General features: G+C 41.7%; 2 protein-coding genes across 7 annotated transcripts in view; one reads left to right on the top strand and one right to left on the bottom strand.

Annotated features, from left to right (window-relative positions):
• FKBP9 (FKBP prolyl isomerase 9) overlaps nucleotides 1-6,612 on the top strand; it is a 53,667-nt gene extending 47,055 nt beyond the window's left edge. For both annotated transcript variants that reach the window (XM_075921772.1, XM_075921771.1), the window contains exons 9-10: nucleotides 4,319-4,482; nucleotides 5,557-6,612. In XM_075921772.1, coding sequence (XP_075777887.1) covers nucleotides 4,319-4,482; nucleotides 5,557-5,739 — 347 coding nt within the window. In that variant the 3' untranslated portion in view covers nucleotides 5,740-6,612. The remainder of the gene's footprint in view (nucleotides 1-4,318; nucleotides 4,483-5,556) is intronic.
• NT5C3A (5'-nucleotidase, cytosolic IIIA) overlaps nucleotides 5,680-19,920 on the bottom strand; it is a 46,559-nt gene continuing 32,318 nt past the window's right edge. For all 5 annotated transcript variants that reach the window (XM_006124043.4, XM_025185149.2, XM_025185145.2 and 2 more), the window contains 7 exons: nucleotides 19,748-19,817; nucleotides 18,399-18,445; nucleotides 16,991-17,076; nucleotides 16,443-16,532; nucleotides 14,306-14,468; nucleotides 13,064-13,264; nucleotides 5,680-12,832 (listed from right to left, as the gene is read on the bottom strand). In XM_006124043.4, the coding sequence (XP_006124105.1) occupies nucleotides 12,731-12,832; nucleotides 13,064-13,264; nucleotides 14,306-14,468; nucleotides 16,443-16,532; nucleotides 16,991-17,076; nucleotides 18,399-18,445; nucleotides 19,748-19,817 (759 nt within the window). In that variant the 3' untranslated portion in view covers nucleotides 5,680-12,730. The remainder of the gene's footprint in view (nucleotides 12,833-13,063; nucleotides 13,265-14,305; nucleotides 14,469-16,442; nucleotides 16,533-16,990; nucleotides 17,077-18,398; nucleotides 18,446-19,747; nucleotides 19,818-19,920) is intronic.

The raw sequence follows: 19,920 nt of genomic DNA, 5'->3' as shown, positions 1-19,920 counted from the left end.
GGCAGGTGGCTGGCTCCCCACAATCACTAGCTCCGCCTGCCCTTCCTCCCCCTGCTGCCTCTATGAGGACTGGTGGCTCTAGGGAACCAGCACATGTGGAGAGGCGGCTTAAAAGCCAGCTCCCTGTGCATGCTGGCTCCTGCCTGCCCCCTCCCCCACTGCTGTTCTGTGGGAAACAGTGGGGGGCGGGGCAGGTGGCTTGGCAGAGTCGGCTCCCCATGCATATTGGCGCCCGCCTCCCCCACTCCTTACTGCCTATGACACAGAGGTATCAAGGGGGCGGGGGGAGGGAGTGTGTCTAGTCGATAAAATTAACTGATAAGCCCAGGCTTATCGGTTAATTGTGTAGTCAACTACAGTTTGGTGTTCTAAACTTCACTTGCGCTGCTGGAGATCAATCGTCTGGTGTTTGATTTAGCGGGTCTAGTTAAGACCCGCTAAATTGAATGCTGAGATCAGCTCTGGTCAGCGCCAGTACTCCATGTAGTCGTGAGGAAGCCAATGGGAATGTTTGCCCCCGTCGGCCTCCCTCTGTGAATATGTTGCTTAGCTCATCTTAAGGCCGTGGTCACCAACAGGTCGATTGCGATCGACTGGTCAATCATGAGGCGTCCTGTCCGCCCCGCCCCCATTTCCCTCCCACCCCCGAGAAGCCCCACTACCTACCTCAAGTGAAAATGGAGGTAGTTTAGGCTTCCCTGGGATGGACAGAAGTCCCGCAGCTTAGCGCCACTTCCGGAGATTCCGGAAGTAGCGCTAGCTGCTCTGCCGGGTGTACTACGGGAGGGAGCATCAGCTCCCTGCACTGCACAGGAGGGGTGAGTCAGCCCTGGGGGAGGCGTGCACGCGGGAGGGTCTGCCCCGAGGCAGGCACGTGCTGGTTTCCCTCGGGGGGGGGGGGGAATCTTGGGAGGAGGCAGATGCAAGGGACTCTCTGCCTCCACTGGCACCCCACTCCCCAGCCCCCACTCCCAGCTACAGAATGCTGTCCCCACTCCCTGTCCCCACTCCCCTGTCCCCAGCCACAGAATTCTGTCCCCACTCCCTTGTCCCCAGCCACAGAATTCTGTTTTCACTCCCGTGTTCCCAGCTACAGAGCTCTGACCCCATTCCTGTCCCCACTGGCACCCTGTCCCCAGCTGCAGAAACCTGTCCCCACTGGCACTCTGGCCCCTGCTACAGAACCCTGTCCTCTGCCCTCCCAGCACCCTGTTCCCTCTTCCCTGCCCCCCGCCGCAAAACTCTGTCCCCACAAAATTATAAATGCTTCATTTTAGATTTAAATAGCATGAATAAAAAACAGACCATTTATTTCATAACTATAAACACGTGATTTTAATTTTATACATCGCATAATTTAAAAATAAACTGTTTATCAGAGTGTGTGAGTAAGGGCTGGGGATAGCAAGAGAGGGTGGGGCTTCAAGGAAGAGGCGGGGCTTCAAGGAAGGGGCGGGGTGGTAGATCTTCGCCTGTTTGGAGATTTAAAAAGTGATTTTAGGTTTAAAAATGTTGGAGACCACTGTCTTAAGGTAAGCCAACTCCAGCTACATATTTTACATAGCTGGAGTTGTGTACTTTATACTAGACCTAGAAGGTTGAGTTAGTGCTGGCCATAGGCACTTGATTGCTATTTGAGTGAGGAACTCCCAGGTGAGTTCCTTAACCACAGGGCCCAATGTTATGAGGAGCTTATCCTCCATTGTTTCTTGCAAGAAATGCCTTAAATGCCTGATTCCAGGAAGAGGGTTCACAGCTGTGAATCCTAACCAGCTATCCATGGCTTCCTGCACTCTGGATTTAGACTCCTAATTCCCTTGCAAAGGACAGGGCTTGGGCCAAGCCTCTTGCCTTTGTGTCTCGCAGTGGTTAGTTCAGGTGATACTCCTGCTCAGTGTGCTGCCTCTTGTGAATCTCATCCGTAAGTGCTTGTCTCTTCCCATCCATTGCATAGGGGATCTAGCTGCTGAATCCAGCCTTTGTGAATCCCAGTCATTTTTCTAGGTGCTAAAAGTTAGGCATTATGATAATTTTGTACTTGGGCCTGCAGTTTCACCTGTACATGTGCATAATACATTTGGAGTTGCAGTAGTTATGCATAGGATAGAATTATGTGCTCAAGGAACTTTGTGGGATTGAAACTTTAATTTGGAATGATTAGGCTCCAGGAATTAGTTATGAAACCTAGACATTCCAGAGGACTTTCAGTCCTCAGTACATGGAGTTGTTATTGGCTTGTGCAATTAAAAGAACTTGAAGAATGGTGCCCTAATGATATTAAATTCTAGGTTCTGAAGGGACAGGCTGCCTCACTGCAGCTTATTCTGATTTGGCTTCCTAAAGAACATAAACCACTTCTGTTACATAAAGATTCAGCCTCAGGTATCACACGGAGTTAGATGTCAAATAAAATTGAGAGATTAATTGAATACCGTTTTGATTTCTATGTGAATCCAGGATAACTGCTATACAATTATTAATGAAAAACTCATCATGTATTTGAAGAATGTATACAATTATGTATTGTTGGTATTTGCCATTATTGAGATTACATTGGATATATGGTGTGAAATAAATGCTAGCATGTGTACGAATATATTGGTTTTTTAAACTGTCTGGTGGGACTCCTTTATTTGTTTTGGAACAGACTTTTCTTTTTGATTATTTTTCCTTTTAAAAATAAACAAAATCTTACAAATTCAATCCCCTCAGTGATGAGTCCCGGGGGAGGAAATGTATCAGACAAAGACAATCGTGTATCTGTAGTTAGAGGCTATATGGAGTTGCCACGTACCTTTTGGTTTTTAATAATAAAAAATTGGGACACAGTTATTATGGAAAGGCTAAATTTTATATTAAGTGGTTATTAAAATAATTGGATTGAAACTTGGGTAGGTACCAATTCAGGAAACCATCCCTATTCAGGAAGGGCACTTAAGAATTTGCTTAAGTACCATTCAAGTATTTAACTTAAACATGCGTGTGCCTTTCCTTAGGGCCTTTAAAATGAGAAGTGACACTTTTACATATGTTACTTATTGCAAATATGTAGTGCTGTTTGCGTCTCCTGTGATCAAATATTGTATGGTCCAACTGGGGATGTAAAACCCTGTTCAGTTGGTTAACCAGTTAAATATAAAGGAAAAGGTGAGTTGGGCTGGAGGGCGGCTCCAGCCCAGGTGGGATGCAGTGGCCTCCCAGCTTGCCATGGGTGCGTGTGAGCAGCTCCCCCACCCTCCTGCTGCAGTCAGGGGCTGCTCCAGCCCAGCCGGAGCAGCTGCTAACTGCGACAGAGGGGCCCCTTTCCAGCCCCGTGTGGGGCTGCCAGTTTCAGGCCTGCATTGGCTGGGAGCTGGAAGCCCTATGGGGGGACCCTGTGGGCAGGGGGCTGCTCCTGGGTACTGGTTTACCGTTACCTGGTAAGCATCATCCATTAAAATTACCCGTTCACGTCACAAGTAGGGATATACATGATTAGTCGACTACCCAATGAGCATGTGCTTATTAAGTAGTTGAGTAGTGACTTGACTAGTCGCTTCCCCTCCCCCCCCTGCTGCTTCTATCAGAGAGAAGCAGCAAGCGGGGGAGCTGAAGCCAGCTTAAAAGCTGGTTTCCTTCAGCACCAGTTGCAGGGGTAGGGGAGGTAGATGAGTAGCAGGGGACCAGGAGTGAGCTGGGAATCAGCTGATTCCCGGTTAACTCTCGTTCCCTTCCCCCTGCACCTCTCCTTCTAAAATGTATTAAGAGTCACTAGGCTCCTAATACATTTAAAAAGGACAGGTGCAGTGAGGGAGCGAGTCAGGAATCAGCTGTCCTGGCAGCTCTTAATACATTTAGAAAGCAGAGGCGCAGTATCTGGGACTGGGCACAAGCCGTGAATCACCTGATTTCCAGCTCACACCCATCCCCCTGTTACGCCCTGACGGCTCTTAATACATTTAAAAGGCAGGGCCGCAGCGGGGTTAGCTCCCGGGGCCAGGAGCTAACACTGCTGTGGTTCTGCAGTTTTCCCCCTTATTGACCAATTGAGTAGTTGATGGAAATTCCATCAACTACTTGATTAGCTGATTACACGTAATTGCTACATCCCTAATTGCTAGGTCTAAACCCTATTTGCTGTTTATATATGGCATGATCCAGTGCCTACCGAAGTTAAGGAAAAATCTCCCAATGATTTTGTTGGGCTTGGATTGGAAGTGAAGCATTTGTTGTTGTACTTTTAATAGATACTTTTTAACTGTGGGGGGGGAAAAAAACTAAAAATTGTGCTTTGCCATATAACAAAGTTAATACTTAACTGTGCCATTTGTTGTGACAGAAGGAGAAGTTCCTGGTAGCGCCGTATTAGTTTTTGACATTGAACTGCTTGAACTAGTGTCTGGCTTACCTGATGGCTACATGTTTGTCTGGCATGGTGATGTCTCTCCAAATCTCTTTGAAGAAATCGACAAAGATAATAATGGAGAAGTGTTTCTGGAGGAGGTAAGTTCAGGGGCAAAACTATTTGCATAGATTTTTTTTCTTAGCTCTGCTACCATCAAGCTCAGGAATAAGCCAGGTTTTGGAAGTTATCCAGTGTAGGCTATGGTTATTACCAAGTTAATAGAAAGCTGACATTTTAAATTAAATGTACATGTTAAATTAAAAAAACAATATGAGCTATCAAAATGCAGAAAGACAAGTGGTTAAAAGAATACATTTGTTTTTCCTCTTTTTTTCGCCTTCCTATTATCCCTTCCTCCCTTTCTCTTTAATTTTCCTCCTATCTCCTGTAGCTGTTCCACTCCTACTCTTACAGGGCTCTTGTCTACAGAATAGATGTAATAGACATTGCATATCAGAACTGATGGGGCATCTGCCATGTATTGGCCCTAAAATCAGCCTAGGAAGGCTGCATGGTAGGTAGCTGCAGTAGAGGCTGCAGATAAGTAGGCTGGGTGGTAGACAGCCACAAGGGAAACTACAGATAATTAGGGCACAGCCGATTCTGATAAAAGGGAAGCTGCAGACCAGGGCAGGGGTGTCTGCAGCAAGGAGCCCAGGGGGAAGGCTGGCTTCCTAGACCCTGGTGGAAAGTTGCTTGGCTATCAGGGCCTATGACTGAAGCTCAACATCATGTTAGTCAGTAGTAGTTGTTTTCCGTTGTGGACAAGCACTGCATAGATATGCCTGGGTATCAGTATTTTCTCTCATTTTTTTCCATCCATATACAGAGAATAGATTTTGTTATGTGTGCACTGAGGTATTTGTGGATATGGCCTACCAGTAGACACACACGCTACCAGCTGTGGCCATTCTGCTAATTAGCTAGGCAGCATTTGAATCTCTCTTGGTTGGTGACCCAAGCACTCAGCTTACAGGGAACACTGCTATCCATCCATTCATGTTATGGGCTAGTTCTAATTCCTGCCAGACTGCTAAAAAACGTACTGGCAGAGCCGTGAGGGAGAGCTGGGGCCTGCATGTAGCCAATAGAATTAATCGATAAGCATCTGCTTATTGGTTAATCGTTTAACCGACTATATCCCCATTGATAACCTTTTTTTTCCTCTCTAGTTTTCAGAATATATTCAAGCTCAGGTTGATTCTGGCAAAGGAAAACTAGCTCCTGGTTTTGACTCTGAAAAGATTGTTAAAAATATGTTCACAAATCAGGACCGAAATGGAGATGGCAAGATCACAGCTGAAGAATTCAAACTGAAAGACCAAGAGACCACAGAGGGGCATGATGAACTGTAAAACAAACAAAAAAGGAACAACAGTGAGCTGACGTGTCACTGTGTGTTGGAAGATGTTTGAAGTTCTGTGTGTATATTTGAAGGGATGTTTGTACACAACTCTTCATGTGTGATGGTGGTATACAGGAAGTGGATTATTGTATAAGAAAAGGTTTTCAGCTGAAATGGGTGATTACATTTTCAAAAAGGCAATAAGGGAGCTCAGTGTAGGTTTTATAAAGTGATTTAGTATATACCAAACATCGTTGTGAAAACAATCTGGTTAATTTTTATGCTTAGAATCACAATTTTATTATTGAATGATATACTTCACTTGGTTGGATGGAAAGTAGAAACTATACAATTCTTTTTTTGAAGAACTAAAATCCCCTCTTTTTGTATTTAAAATTTTACAGGTATGTAAACGAACAGAAAAATATGCCCCACTAGCATACCTGCAAAATAACAAAATTGCTGCATTAACAGGTTAGAGAGCTACTGGTAGTACCCCGTTAGAAAAATAAGTATACTTTTCAGTAACTGAACAAGTCCCTTTTAAGAATCTCCAGTAGGATCTATGATGTGTAGATTACAAATAAGTAAATGATTAGACATGCTATTGGAAAATTCTGGCAAGCTGTGAGTAAAATGTATCTCTTAAGTTGTGTCCACGTGTGACGATGGGTTTTACTGTATATGTGATAGAGGTTTGCCATGTTGCTATATCTAATTTAACTAGAACATTCTCAGAGGACTGTTAAAGCACTGTCTAAGGTATAAATACTAAATTTGATTTCTGTATACTGTATGTTAAAACTGGTACAGTCACAGAGTTGATCTGTAAATGTAGTAAGTTGTTTAAACTGACCAATAAGAAATAAAATTAAGTACTGTATTTTCTGGAAAATTACATGAACTTCCTTCAACGCACAGAAGTATATCTCTAGTCACAGAAGAGTACAAAGAGAGGTAGTGTACGTTTCTCTTCACAGCATATAATGGAGATACATGCTTTCTTTGATCTGCATACATGAATGGTACTAGTTTTAAACACTCTGGCAAACTCATTTGGAACACTGATATTTTTAATTAAATGCAATTTTTTTTTCCCATTTCAGAAAATGCTATGAACTTTTGTTGGATTTGATCATTTTGGGTGGTTGGGTAATTTTTCTTTTGTTTATATAAAGTATTGATCAACACATACTGTACTTTTTCCTGCCAAGGAGTGGAGGGCTTAATATGTATTGATCAGAATAAACACCTTACATCATATGCAAGATTACTGTATAAAGTCTATATACAGTTTCATTATAGGAACTAAAACCCTTATGAGAAAACACCCCTTTGGACTGAGTGTAATTAAGTGTAATAATTCTCACTGATGAGCTATAACCAAATAGTTCTCCTTTTTACTTTGTATTAATAAAAGGGTTTTTGAAAAATCTGGAGTTTCTTAAATTGATCATATCATTTCACCATTAGCTGTGGGTGTTCAGAACATACTTTGAAGTTTGCTTGTACTGTAAAACACAGTTCCTATGACTTCTATATACTTCACCTTTATTAATGTTAATGAATAGTGCATTGTCCCTATGCCCACTGAAAGCCAGGTTTATGTTTGAGGTTTTGCCTTGTACTGCTAGGACCCTAGTTAAAAGTGCTGCTACAAAGAAATCCTGACAGACCACGTGACAGATAAATTTGATATGAACTAACTTTAGCCCTTTAATGCCTGGTAGAAGATCGAAGGTATTGGTGATTTGCAGTTGGAATCTCAAGCAATAGCATAGAAACAGCCCTCTTACAAAAGCAGTGTTCTTATGAAGGCTTTAGTTCCTTGTGTTGCATAGAGTTTCGTCTATTTCTTTGCAAAATACAAAGATTGTTCACTGGTAACTGTAGTTCAAATATACTGCTTTTGCATAATTCACAAACAGTATCTTTGATACACAGGAACTACACAGCAACCTTCAAGGATCTGGACACATGGGCTGTGTGAGATTCTTGTGGCACTGAAAATTTGGAGACAATTTTGTACACCCAAACAATCATTTGCACAGTGCTAGAACCCTGAGGAAGAGAGGACACAAGTGGATAGTCTGAATATCTTGTGAATACAGCTGGAGTTGTTGTGAGTCACCTTTAAGAATCATTTCACACATTTCCCCTGCAGTTGGTCTAGAAAACTCTATTTAAATCAGAATAGTAAAACTGTTCTGCAAATGAAGATGTCAAATAGGGAGAAGTACTAGATAAGTGTATACCGATAGCCAGATTTTTGTAATAGTTCTGTCAAAAAGACAAGTCATTGTCACTTTAATGATAGTACAGTAAATGGAAGTCCCTCACCTACTGGGAAGCAATTTTGCGTTGTATTCATAGCCAGCCCCACGGCAGTGTCTCACTGAGTTTTACTTATTCTTCCTCTCTGACTTGTTTAATCTTAGCGTGTATGCTCAGTAGCACGGAAACATTTGAGTGGTCTCCCACCCCTGCTTGGGAAGACACTTTTGAGAGATGGTCTCAAGTATCTGAGCCTGGATGAATTTACAGAAGAGAACTGAATTGGGGGATCAAGTTAAAAAGAATGGTTACTTACCTTTTTGCAACTTGGTCTTTGAGAAATGTGGCACATGTCCATTCCAATGTGTGTGTGAATGCACAATTTGTATGATCGTCTGAAGAATTTTCCCTAGCTGTACTTGTCGGGTCAACTGTGGTGCTCCCAATGGTGATGCATCCCGGCATCGTATATGTACCCCTGCCGACCTGACTCTCACTTCCAACCTGACTGCCGGAACAGTCCAACAGAGGAGGCAGGAGGGTCTGGAATGGACATGAGCAACATACCTCGAAGAACAACAGTTACAAAAGGTAAGTAACCGTTCTTTCTTCTTTGAGTGATTGTTCATGTGCATTCCAATATGTGACTTACCAGCAGTTTGTACGGAGGAGGCTACAGGAATTTGGAGAGGGTGTTCCAGGAGTTGAAGGCAATAGTGACTGAGGAGTGCCTGATAGTTCAAGACTTTCAGCCAAATAGACTTTGCGCCTGAATTTTAGGTCCAGCATTTTAGAGTCCTTATTTTTTGGGCCAGGACCAGATTGCCCTTCACGCTCTTACTGGTTTAACATGTTCTTCACCAACAGGCCTGGCTGGGAGTAGATGTAGAGGTGATCATATCCCCTCTGTGGCACAAAGCAGTGCCTCTCCTCCCCTTTGGCCATGAGCACAAGAGAGGTCAGATTCTGCCAAAGCACCTTTGTGGTGGTCTGAATGGACTTAATAATGAGAAGCAAGGCTGCCCTTGCTGGATGCTCACGTGAAAGAACATCCACAATCAAGTTGGACTCTTCGACCACCTCTTCTACTGGGAGATTGAGACCTTGGACGACATGCCTGAGGAGCTCCTGGTGAGTTCTACAGTCCATTGAAGTAGGGGACAGGGTGGTATCCACCACTGCCTCATCCAGTGAAGATGACCATGAGGCCACCAGGGAAAACTATGTCATCCTGGCCCCTCTGATCCCCTTTTGCGTCTCCTTCAAGCTGAGGGGGAGAGTAGCTGTCAGTTTGGACACCATGTTCCTCCTGTCTCATACTTACAGTATAACCACTTTTATGTTTTGCCCTGAATTAGTTAAAAATAAGCCTTTGTGTGTGTGATTGCTCATGCTACTTTCCAATTCAGGCTGAATGAGTAAAAGTTGAATCGGCATTTTAAATTCAGTGCCAGTAGGGGAACGAGGACAGGAAATAATGGCTCTGTGTGGAAATTTAATTTAAGAATTTGGAGCACAAATAAATGTTTCCCCTGAAACTTGAATAAAGAAACCATGTAGCTATGTTAAGTTATAAATAAAAAATTGCTGTTTAAATTATAGCACCATTTTTTTTAGATGAAGTGTTTTAACAGCTGACTGGGCTCCACAGATGAGTAGTGGATAGGCAGTTGCCTTCTTGTACAATGGTCGTTCTTGTTTCTAGCCAACAGCATAAAGACTGTCATAGTTTAAAAAATAAGCAAACAAAAAAACCCACCAACCCAAAAAGACACCTAAAAATACTTGAGTACTTAAGTCTTAATTTTCCGTATTTGTGAGATTGTGGGTGACAGCGATAGTAAGAGATTATTCCTGGGTGAACTCTGCGCCACTGCAAAATTCATTTCCCCAGCAGAAAATATTCTGTTGTGGTTATGTCTTTTGCCCACCAAGACCTGCTGTTGTGCCAGAACAGAGGGCAGCCACTCCTGTTCAGAAGCAGCTAGCCACAGCGAGGGAGAAAAGTCTGCATTCCTCACAGTGCTCTACCCATGTGACCAGGTGAGGAAGTAAGGGATAAAGTGGGGGATTGGACAGCATGGGGCACATGGCACTGGAGGAACAGACTTGGATGAGGGCCAACTGGGAATGGGGATCTGGCACCTCAGGGAAAAGGGGCAGATATGCCTGACTTGATTGAGAGGCATGGGGGTCGGCCAGGGTCACATCTCTGAGATAACATGATTTTGGTAACTAATTGACCATTCGTTATCAGTGGGAAATAGGTCAATGGAGGGATGATAGGAGTTACTATAGAGAACTTTCTGGGTGTCTGGCTGATGAGTCTTGCCCACATGCTCAGGGTTTAGCTGATCGTCATATTTGGGGTCGGGAAGGAATTTTCCTCCAGGGTAGAGTGGCAGAGGCCCTGGAGGTTTTTTGCCTTCCTCTGTAGCATGGGGAACAGATCACAGCTGGAGGATTCTCTGCATCTTGGGGTCTTAAGTATTTGAAGGCTTCAATATCTGAGATATAAGTGAGAGGATTATTCTAGGAGGGGTGGGTGAGATTGTGGCCTGCACTGTGCAGGGGGTCAGACTAGATGATCATAATGGTCCCTTCTGACCTTAAAGTCTATGAGTCTGAGTCTCCCCCCACAAAAATCCTGTTCAATTTTTCTCCTGCCTGCACCCAGCAACTCTTTAAGTCACTCCCAGTTGCTTTCTCAACAATTATTTGACTCTCCCTCCACTCCCCCATTACCTGATTCCCCCAAGCTGTTGCAGTCTGAGGGTTGCAGGAAATATATCTTTAAATGAATTATTACTCAAACTACAAGTTCTACCTTAATACATCTAGTAAAGAATCTATTTGTCAGAAAACATTTTCTGAATGGCTTTTGTATCATTAGACATACTTGCTGACAGGTATTTTGAAATAAATTACCAAAATAAATGAAACTAGTATGATTGTTATTGTAACAAATACAATATGCAATATTTTGCAGAATTTAAAAATACAGTGTGCAGGTTTTTTTGGTGCAGAATTCCCCCAGGAATAAGAGATCAAAGAAGGAAAGTGGCACTTTGACATCCAGCCTGCCTTACGGAAATATTTTTGAATCCCCATTTAGGATGTACTGGAGAAAAGAATGGTTGTTTATCATACAGTAATTGTGCTTTTTTTGGTTTGGTGAGCCTACCTTACTTGGAAGGTTACAGAACGTGCAACGAGATGGTCTCTTGTATCTTTCCCAAACATAGGTCAAGCTCGGGGGTGGGCAATAATTTTGGTATGTGGTCATGGACTGGCTCCTGGTCCTGTGGAAGGGGTGGGGTTAGAGACTGCAGAAAGAGTGTGTGTGTGAGAAAGAGACACTCTCTGTAGGAGAAACAGACTTTGACACAGACTGAGTCAGTGTGGCATAGAGACAGGAGTGTGTGTGTGTGCTGGCTGCTGCTGGGTATGTTTCTGAGAGAAGCCACATGCTGTCTCTTTAAGACAGGGAAAGTTGTCCTGCGTTGTTGGATGCTCAGTCTGTGGAGATAGGGAATGGGGTGGGGGAAGGGAGAAGTGTGAGAGCGCATGAGCACTGAAATCTTAGAAACACTGGCTCTTAAGACCGGTACTCCTGAGTCACTCACCATCCATGCTTTAGACTGCTGTGTGTCTGTCTCTCCATGATCCCTGCTCTGCATAGATGGGGTACAGGATAGGAGGACACCCTGGCTTTAGCACTCCCCTCTCTGGACATCTAGCAGGAGGATCCTGGGAGCAGTTCTGCCGTAGGATGGAGCAAGGTGGAGGGAGGAGCGGCAGAACATGCTGCTGGCTGTAAGTGTGCATGCTCTGCTAACCAGCTGGGTGGCCCAGAGAGATGCTTAGCTGGTTGGATCCAGCCCCCAGCCTTGATTTTGTCCATGCTCTGGTCAAGCTTCTGTCATGCATTTTATGATCTTGGGGTAAATAATTTTTTTTAAAGGAAACCGTTTGCTCTTTGAGTTACTTTCTAGCCATATTTTACAGCCGTCCTTGGGAGGGGTTTTTTTTTTGGGTGGCTGTTCTCTAAAACTGCTGCCAAAACACCCAAAGCCAGTCAAGAATAAAGTTTACAGGTGACTAACACTTAACTGCCAAGGGTAGTGATAAAGCAGTGCTATTTAGTTAAGAGTAAACTTTAGCAATGTTAAAGTGATATAGTCCACATACAGTAATATTTTGTTAGAAGCACTACATCTTTATGTTGCATCATTTTCACCAGGGAAAAATATATTATGAAAACTTACACTATGAAACATTAAGGAAATACCCCTACAATAAAGTGCAACTACAATTCTTGAATATAGCAGTCTTTGAGAACTCAGGACTGTACAAAAGGCAACACATATCCCTGCATGTTAGCTATCTGTAGAATGTTTACATCTTAAATTCTAAAACATCCCTCTCATATGCATAATTAAAAGAACAGAAATTGTAATGTCCTCTAAGCAGTAAAGTTAATCGCATCTGTTAAAACAGCAGAGGTGTGTGATGAGGGATGGTATAAGAGCAGTAAAGAAGCATCCAGTTGACCAGGATTCTGAATATTACTTTTAGATGCCAAAATGATGATCCAAAAATTTTACATTTAAGAAGTACAACAGTTCAGAAAACAATATGAATAATAGCCACATGTAAGACAGCATAAGTGTGCTCTTCTGTCTAGTTGTTCAATTAGAAGAAGTGTAGGTACTTCAGGATGCAATTTACAAGATTTTCTGTAGGATGGAGTTGGCCACATCCAGAGATTCATCCTTCACCAAAACAATATCGTAAGAGTCCATGTATTTTTCCAGAAGTTCTTCTACCTAGTTATCAGCATGAGAGAGAATACCCAATTAATAGGTTTTCATATAGAAAAGTCAACCATCATGGTACTAATTTTATAAAGACTTTTTCCAGTTATCCAGGTGAAATATGTATATCCACTGCTAGCTATTAAGTATCTGAATTTCATAGATTGTGGAAGTGAGACTAAAAGCAAGTTACAATTTGATATCCTACCCCAAACTTAACAATATATAAACTACACTACTTACTTTATCATTTAGATAGCCAATCTTAAGAATGTGTTCAACATTTGCTACTCCATCTGCCATAGTTAAGTCTCCCTGTGAATCTCCAAGCAATATGATGTTGCTGTTGTCTTTTAACTGTTTGAAGTACTCTGTGTTCTTCAAGGCACCATCATGTTTGTTATAAACATGAATCAATTCTCCTTTAAATCCTTTTAGCACACCCTGTTAAACAAATAATACATATTTGCTGTTGTCAGAGCAGATAAAATTTCAGAGTGACATTTGAATATTTCACCTATAGATGTTTTATTTTGGGCAAATATTTATTCTTTGAATACTCTTAGACTATGTCTACACTTCAAGCTTCTTGCGCAAGAACTGTTTTGCGCAAGAGTTATTGTGCAAAAGGTCTTGCGCAAGAGCACGTCCACACTGCCATGTGCTTTTGGGCAAGAGATGTAATTTTGCACAAGAGCATCCATGGCAGTATGGACACTCTCTTGTGCAAGAAAGCTCTGATGGCCATTTTAGCCATAAGGGGTTACTTGCACAAGAAAATCCCATTGCCCATTCACACTGCCTTGTGTGCAAAAGTTTTTGCACAAGAGGGCTTATTCCTTGTGGGAAGAGGAATAACTCTTGTGCAAGAAGCCCTTTGTTCCGACGCTTTACTGTAAATTTACTTGTGCAAGAACATGCGTGCAATGTAGATGCTCCACAAGTTTTTGCGCAAGAACAGCTGTTCTTGTGCAAGAAGCCTGCAGTGTAGATGTTGCCCCGGGTTTTATGCAAGACACATTATCATCAGAGAGGAGAAGCATTACTAAGGGGCTAGACTGCAAATTGGTGATCTGCCATGAGCAAAAAGGTAGCACGCTGTTATGCTGCTCAGGCACAGCCTACAAGAAAGCTATCTACAACCTTGGTGATGTGAGCTTCTATTTGTTTTGACTATACAGTGGGCTTCTTCTCCAAATGACAGGGCAACTGGCTGCATCTACTGCATTAGCATGTTCATTTAGAGCCATGGTGTCCACTAGCTGTATGTGGCTATTTGGCTGGTTGAGTGTGGCTAGTTGGCTTGAACACTGTGGTTAGTTGGCTGGTTGAGTGTGGCTAGCTTGCTATAGCTACTTTACTATAGTGGCTACTGCTTCAGACTCCACAGATTTAGAGTGTGGTGTAATGCTGTATTGTATGGGCAATGCATACTTCCCTCTATCTACCCATTTCAACTCCGGAAATGTAGTATTTCATACTTACATTGTCATCAAAATCCATGAAATTAGAGACTACTTTGACATTAGAATGGTAGACACCAGCCTGATGGATGACTTCCTCTAAAATGTCTCCAATCCCAGCAGAAAATATGAACACAGGAATATTATGTTCATGGAGCTTATCAAAGAAGTTCTCATATCCTTCCCTGCAGAACAAGATGTACTGCTAAACATAAGGTAAACAAACATAAATCCCCCAAAACATGAAAGGTACATTTTCAAAAACCATTCCCTTCATGGGGGAAAAAAGTGAATTTTCTATAGAGATTTCACTGTATTTATTTTTCATAGTTTATTTTAAAGACTGAACGGCACCATTGTCATAATACACTCTGACCGCCTACATAACACGTCACAGACTTTTACCATGTAATTCTTACATTCTTGTCCAATCAGAAGTTATGATTTGATGCATCATTTAGACAGGCCATCCAATTTTGAATTTAAGACTTCAGGTGATGAAGAATCTACCATACTCCTAGGCAAATTGTAATTACTAGGGCTGTCAAATTATTTAAAAAAAATCAATCAGATTAAAAAATAACTGCAATTAATTAAATTGCTAAACAATTATATTTATATTCAAATATTTGTGGATGTTTGGGGGGGGAGAAATGTGTGTTGAGGGAGTGATATACTGCATGTGTGTGTGTGTTCAGCATGTTGTGTCTCTTTCAGCACTGTACTCACTACCCTGAAAATTTGCTCAGATAGCAGCAGCTGTCAGTAGCTCCTATTCCTGACCCAGAGACAGCAGCACAGACAAAAGCAGAGAGTCTTAATTTAATACTTTGTGGCTATAAAATGTTTTTTCTTGTCTGATGCAAGAATGAAAATTGTGAAGAAAACTATTCAGTACATAGGCAAGAAGAATAAATCCAGACAAATTAAAATTCTTGTATATTAAGGCTGATTTAAAAAACCCCAAACACATTCTAAACTTAGTGATAGAGATGTAGCCGTGTTAGTCTGGGGTAGCTGAAGCAAAATGCAGGACAATGTAGCACTTTAAAGACTAACAAGATGGTTTATTAGAAGATGAGCTTTCGTGGGCCAGACCCACTTCCTCAGATCAAATAGTGGAAGAAAATAGTCACAACCATATATACCAAAGGATACAATTAAAAAAAAGTGAACACATATGAAAAGGACAAATCACATTTCAGAACAGGAGGGGGATGCGGGGGGGGAGGGGGGAAGGAAGGAAGGTAAGTGTCTGTGAATTGATGATATTAGAGGTGGGGAGAGTGGGATGTCTGTGAGCTAATGGTATTTATTCACAGACACTTACCTTCCTTCCTCTCCCCTCCCCCCTGCATCCCCCTCCTGTTCTGAAATGTGATTTGTCCTTTTCATATGTGTTCACTTTTTTTTAATTGTATCCTTTGGTATATATGGTTGTGACTATTTTCTTCCACTATTTGATCTGAGGAAGTGGGTCTGGCCCACGAAAGCTCATCATCTAATAAACCATCTTGTTAGTCTTTAAAGTGCTACATTGTCCTGTATTCTAAACTTAGTCAGCATTCTTGTGGAATTGTGAATAGCAAAGCATAGGAAATACAGAAAAATGTGGATAGAAAAGCATAGAAATACAGAAAAAAATACTGAAGCCTCAGTAATAGTAAGAACATTTGGAGCAAAGATGCTATGACTCTAGTCTTAGGGGCAGAACAATATTGCACTATTTCAAAAAATATATAGACATTCCTAAATTGTCTTGTAGCCAGTTTTGTTAGATTTGACATAAAAATGTAGGAAAGTTTTTCAAGTACCTACATCCCTGTGGTACTTTTGAAAACCTCTCCTGAAGGCATTAAAAAGTACAACAGAATGACAACCACCTAAAAGATGTCAAAAGTTGTTTGATACAGCAGATAATTTGTAGTTTCAAATATCTAAAGTGTTCACTCTAATACATCTTTATTATATCATGTTAATGTATTTTTCAGATGCAAAATAGACACAAAGGATAGGACTATCACATAATATTTACAGAAAAAAATATGTATCTACATTTTTCAACAAATGATTTCCTAACATGAGCAATAAGCATAATAGCAATAGTATTGCATCCACTGAAACATGTTAAACAGATCGGACTCCCAAAAGAATCTTACTTGAGCATAACATCTGATTCTCTCACAATTTCTGCAAATTTATCCTTTTGTAAACCTTGTTCAACAAGTAAGTTATGTGATTTATTGTACCTAGGAATAATAATAAAGAAAAAGTCAAACTTCTATTGGCTTTTGGATTGCAAGGTTCATATTTAAGTCTCAGATTGTCATTTGTCTCTAGAAGCATTTAGTAGATTATTAAAAAAAAACGTACCGAGAATTAAAAATCAGAAATTCTAAATAGCATAACCAAATTATGATAAAATTATCCAGCTAAAACATGGGGAATTATATTTAGTTTTTAAAATTATAATGATTGAATTTATTCATTAATGTATCATAGAATTTTGAGGAACACAAAATTGTTCAGAATGCCGCAATTGAGCAGCCTTAGCAATAGCTAAAATAAAGTTTGTGCACCACTCCTCAAAGAAAGGTGAATTAAATGAACTGTATTAGCAATAGATCAACTTTAACTCATATTTTAGAAAGACTTAAGACAGTTAAATCTTACTTCATTGTGAAAACTGCAAAAAATAAATTCTTACCATTCAACCATATAAGGATACTTCTCTTCAATGGTAAGATCAGGATCAATTTCAATAGCATAATATGTTTCTTTCAGCTGCAATAACTGAAAAGAAAACCAGAATTTTTAAGATCTCTTCATTATAAAAAAGCATTTGGGTGATTATTCCATGTCTAGCCTCCATGCTTTGATCTAAATAATCAATTTAGATGTGGTCTTTATATTTACAGAGCTAGTTGTTTGTAATGGAATCTGAAATACTTTATATTGTATTTTGTTTGCCAATGCACAGATGAGTACAATAAATTAGTTTGTATATATAAAGATGAAACAAGTAAATTGTACATTTTATGTAAATAGATTTCTACTTGTGGTAGGAATACACATATACAATAGACTTCCGATAATGCGGCACCTTTGGGACCCAGGGGGTGCCGGATTATCGGATATGCCGGAGTATCAGGAGGTACTCCAACAGGGGGCCTGTGACGGGTCGGGGGGAGGGGCTGGCGGGGAATGGCGCGGCATGGGGCAAACCCTCTGCCATTTTACAAGGAGGCGGGGGAAGCCCCACACAGCTGCCGGCGACAGGCCAGCTGGAGCTGCAAGCGTCAGTGGCAACTTGGGGAAGAGGTGGGGCAGAACAGCTGGGGTACTGCCGGGTTGGTCCCAGAGCGCCGCTCAGGTGAGGGGCGGCACTGCGGGACCAACCTGGCAGCACCCCAGCTGCTCTGCCCCATGGCTTCCAAGTCCGCCGCTGCTGAAACTGACAAGCGGCAGACTTGGGGAAGCGGCGGGCAGAGCAGCTGAGGTGCTGCCTGGGTGGTCCCGCAGCACCGCCCCTCATTCCTCTGCTCGGCGTCCGGCAGCACCCCACCTGCTCTGCTCCGCAGCTTCCCCAAGTCCGCTGCTCGTCAGTTTCAGGAAGCAGCGTGGAGGAAGCGGCATGGAGCAGGGCAGCCAGGGTGCTGTTGGGCGCCGAGCGGGGGGAGGAGGGGTGGCGCTGTGGGACCAACCGGGCAGCACTCAAGCTGCTCTGCTCCGCGCCGCTTCCCCAAGTCCACAGCTGGTCAGTTTCAGCAATGGCAGCAGCGGACTTGGGGAAGCTGCGCAAAGTAGCTCCAATTGTCCGGCTGGCCGGCGTACTTCTAGGTGCCAGACTATTGGGAGTGCTGGACCACTGGATGCCGGACAATTGGAGTTTTACTGTACTTACATTATGCTAGGTTAACAATTTGAGGGCTTGGTTGGTGAAATCCTGGCTCCACTAAAGTCAATGAACAAACTCCCATTGAATTCAACGGGGACAGCGTTTCACTCCTTGTTTCTTATAGTGCAGTATAAATCAAGTCACACTAGAATTAAGATGTAAAGTGAAACAAATCAGTCTATACTAGTGCTCAACGGCTAATGCATTTTCTAGTTACCTTTTTCCGACATTCCTCTGTGATAAGCTTGCAGTTATCAATGATATCTGAAAAGATTATAAAAAAAAATCCACAAGAAGTTTTATCTAAAGGATTGAATTTCTCAACTTTTAATTTTCTATGCCTTATATAATATTGAAGAGCAATGTTTGAGCATGTGCTACTATAATATACCAACAGTTTGCTTACAACTATTCATACCAAAGCCCACTAGAACGCGCTCTCACCTTTTCAAGATTTTGATTGAAAAAAGAAAAATGTAATTGGAAAGAAAAAAAATTAAAAAGTTTCTCAATATACTGTAGTCTGAGAAATTTAGTAGTGTGATTTCATTAGAACATATCACCTCATTTCTTTTGCTTTACAAGGGTGAAGGGTAAATTTCCAAGAGATGCAGGGGGTTTTAACCATGTGACTCTTGCTAATGTCACTGTTATAATCCTATCAAACTGTAAAAATGCATAATACCATATACACAATCCAGTAACAAACAAAATCTTCAGCAAGCCTAAATTATTGCTGTGACAACTCTGCTAGACTTGTACACTGTAATTTCAAGTCAGAGTTATTCATTTTTTATCTCTCTGATTAGGGCTCTACCAAATTCACAAGCCATGAAAAACCATCACGATCCATGATATCTGGTCTTTTTTGTACTTTTACTCGATAATACACAGATTTTATGGGGCATTCCAGCATTTCATAAATTGGAGATCCTAACCCAAAATGGAATTGTGGGTATGAGGGGGAAAGGGTCACAAAGTTGCCACCCTTATTTATGCACTGCTACCTTCAGAGCTCAGTGGCCAGAGAGTAGCAATTGCTGACTGAGGGCCCAGCTCTGCAGGCGGCAGTGCAGAAGGCTGACCTGACCATACCATACCATGCCATCCTTACTTTGGCAGCTCTGCTTTTAGAGAGTTAAATACCGTCAGCAGCCACCACTTCCCAGCTGCCAAGCTCTGAAGGCAGTGCCATTGCCAACAGCAACCCCCTTACAATGCTCCACTTCCTACAATAAGCTTGTGATCCCCTTGATTCCTTTTTGGGTCACTGAAATTTCATATTTTAATGGATGAAATAATGACTTTTTTATTTAAGAAGTCCTATGACCATAGTCCATTTGGTCAATTTCACAAAGTTGGTAGGGCCCTAATTACGGTATACTGAAGCACCAATTGAGAATTGTTTTTAAAGTGAAAATCAACTAAATATTATAAAAATTAATTTATTAGTCTGTACTACCCAAATAGATCAAGCATATGTCAAGTCTCCACATCACAGGGAAAACTACATGAAGTTGTGAAAAACAAACAAACCTCAAATCACTTCACATAAATAGTACTCACTATGACATGTTGGACATCTTTTTCCATTGTAAGAAAATCTACTTAATGTCATATCAAAATCTGTAATTATCTGTTAAAAGGGGAAAAAAAGTTATAAAATAGTTGCACAGTAAAGTTAAATGCCTAGAATCTGAATGATCACTACTGATAGTTGTGAGGCTAGTACAGGTTGA

Source organism: Pelodiscus sinensis, chromosome 2 (genome assembly GCF_049634645.1).
Source record: "Pelodiscus sinensis isolate JC-2024 chromosome 2, ASM4963464v1, whole genome shotgun sequence".
In the NCBI taxonomy this organism is placed as follows: Eukaryota; Metazoa; Chordata; order Testudines; family Trionychidae; genus Pelodiscus; species Pelodiscus sinensis.
This window is presented reverse-complemented; position numbering and strand designations above follow the sequence as displayed.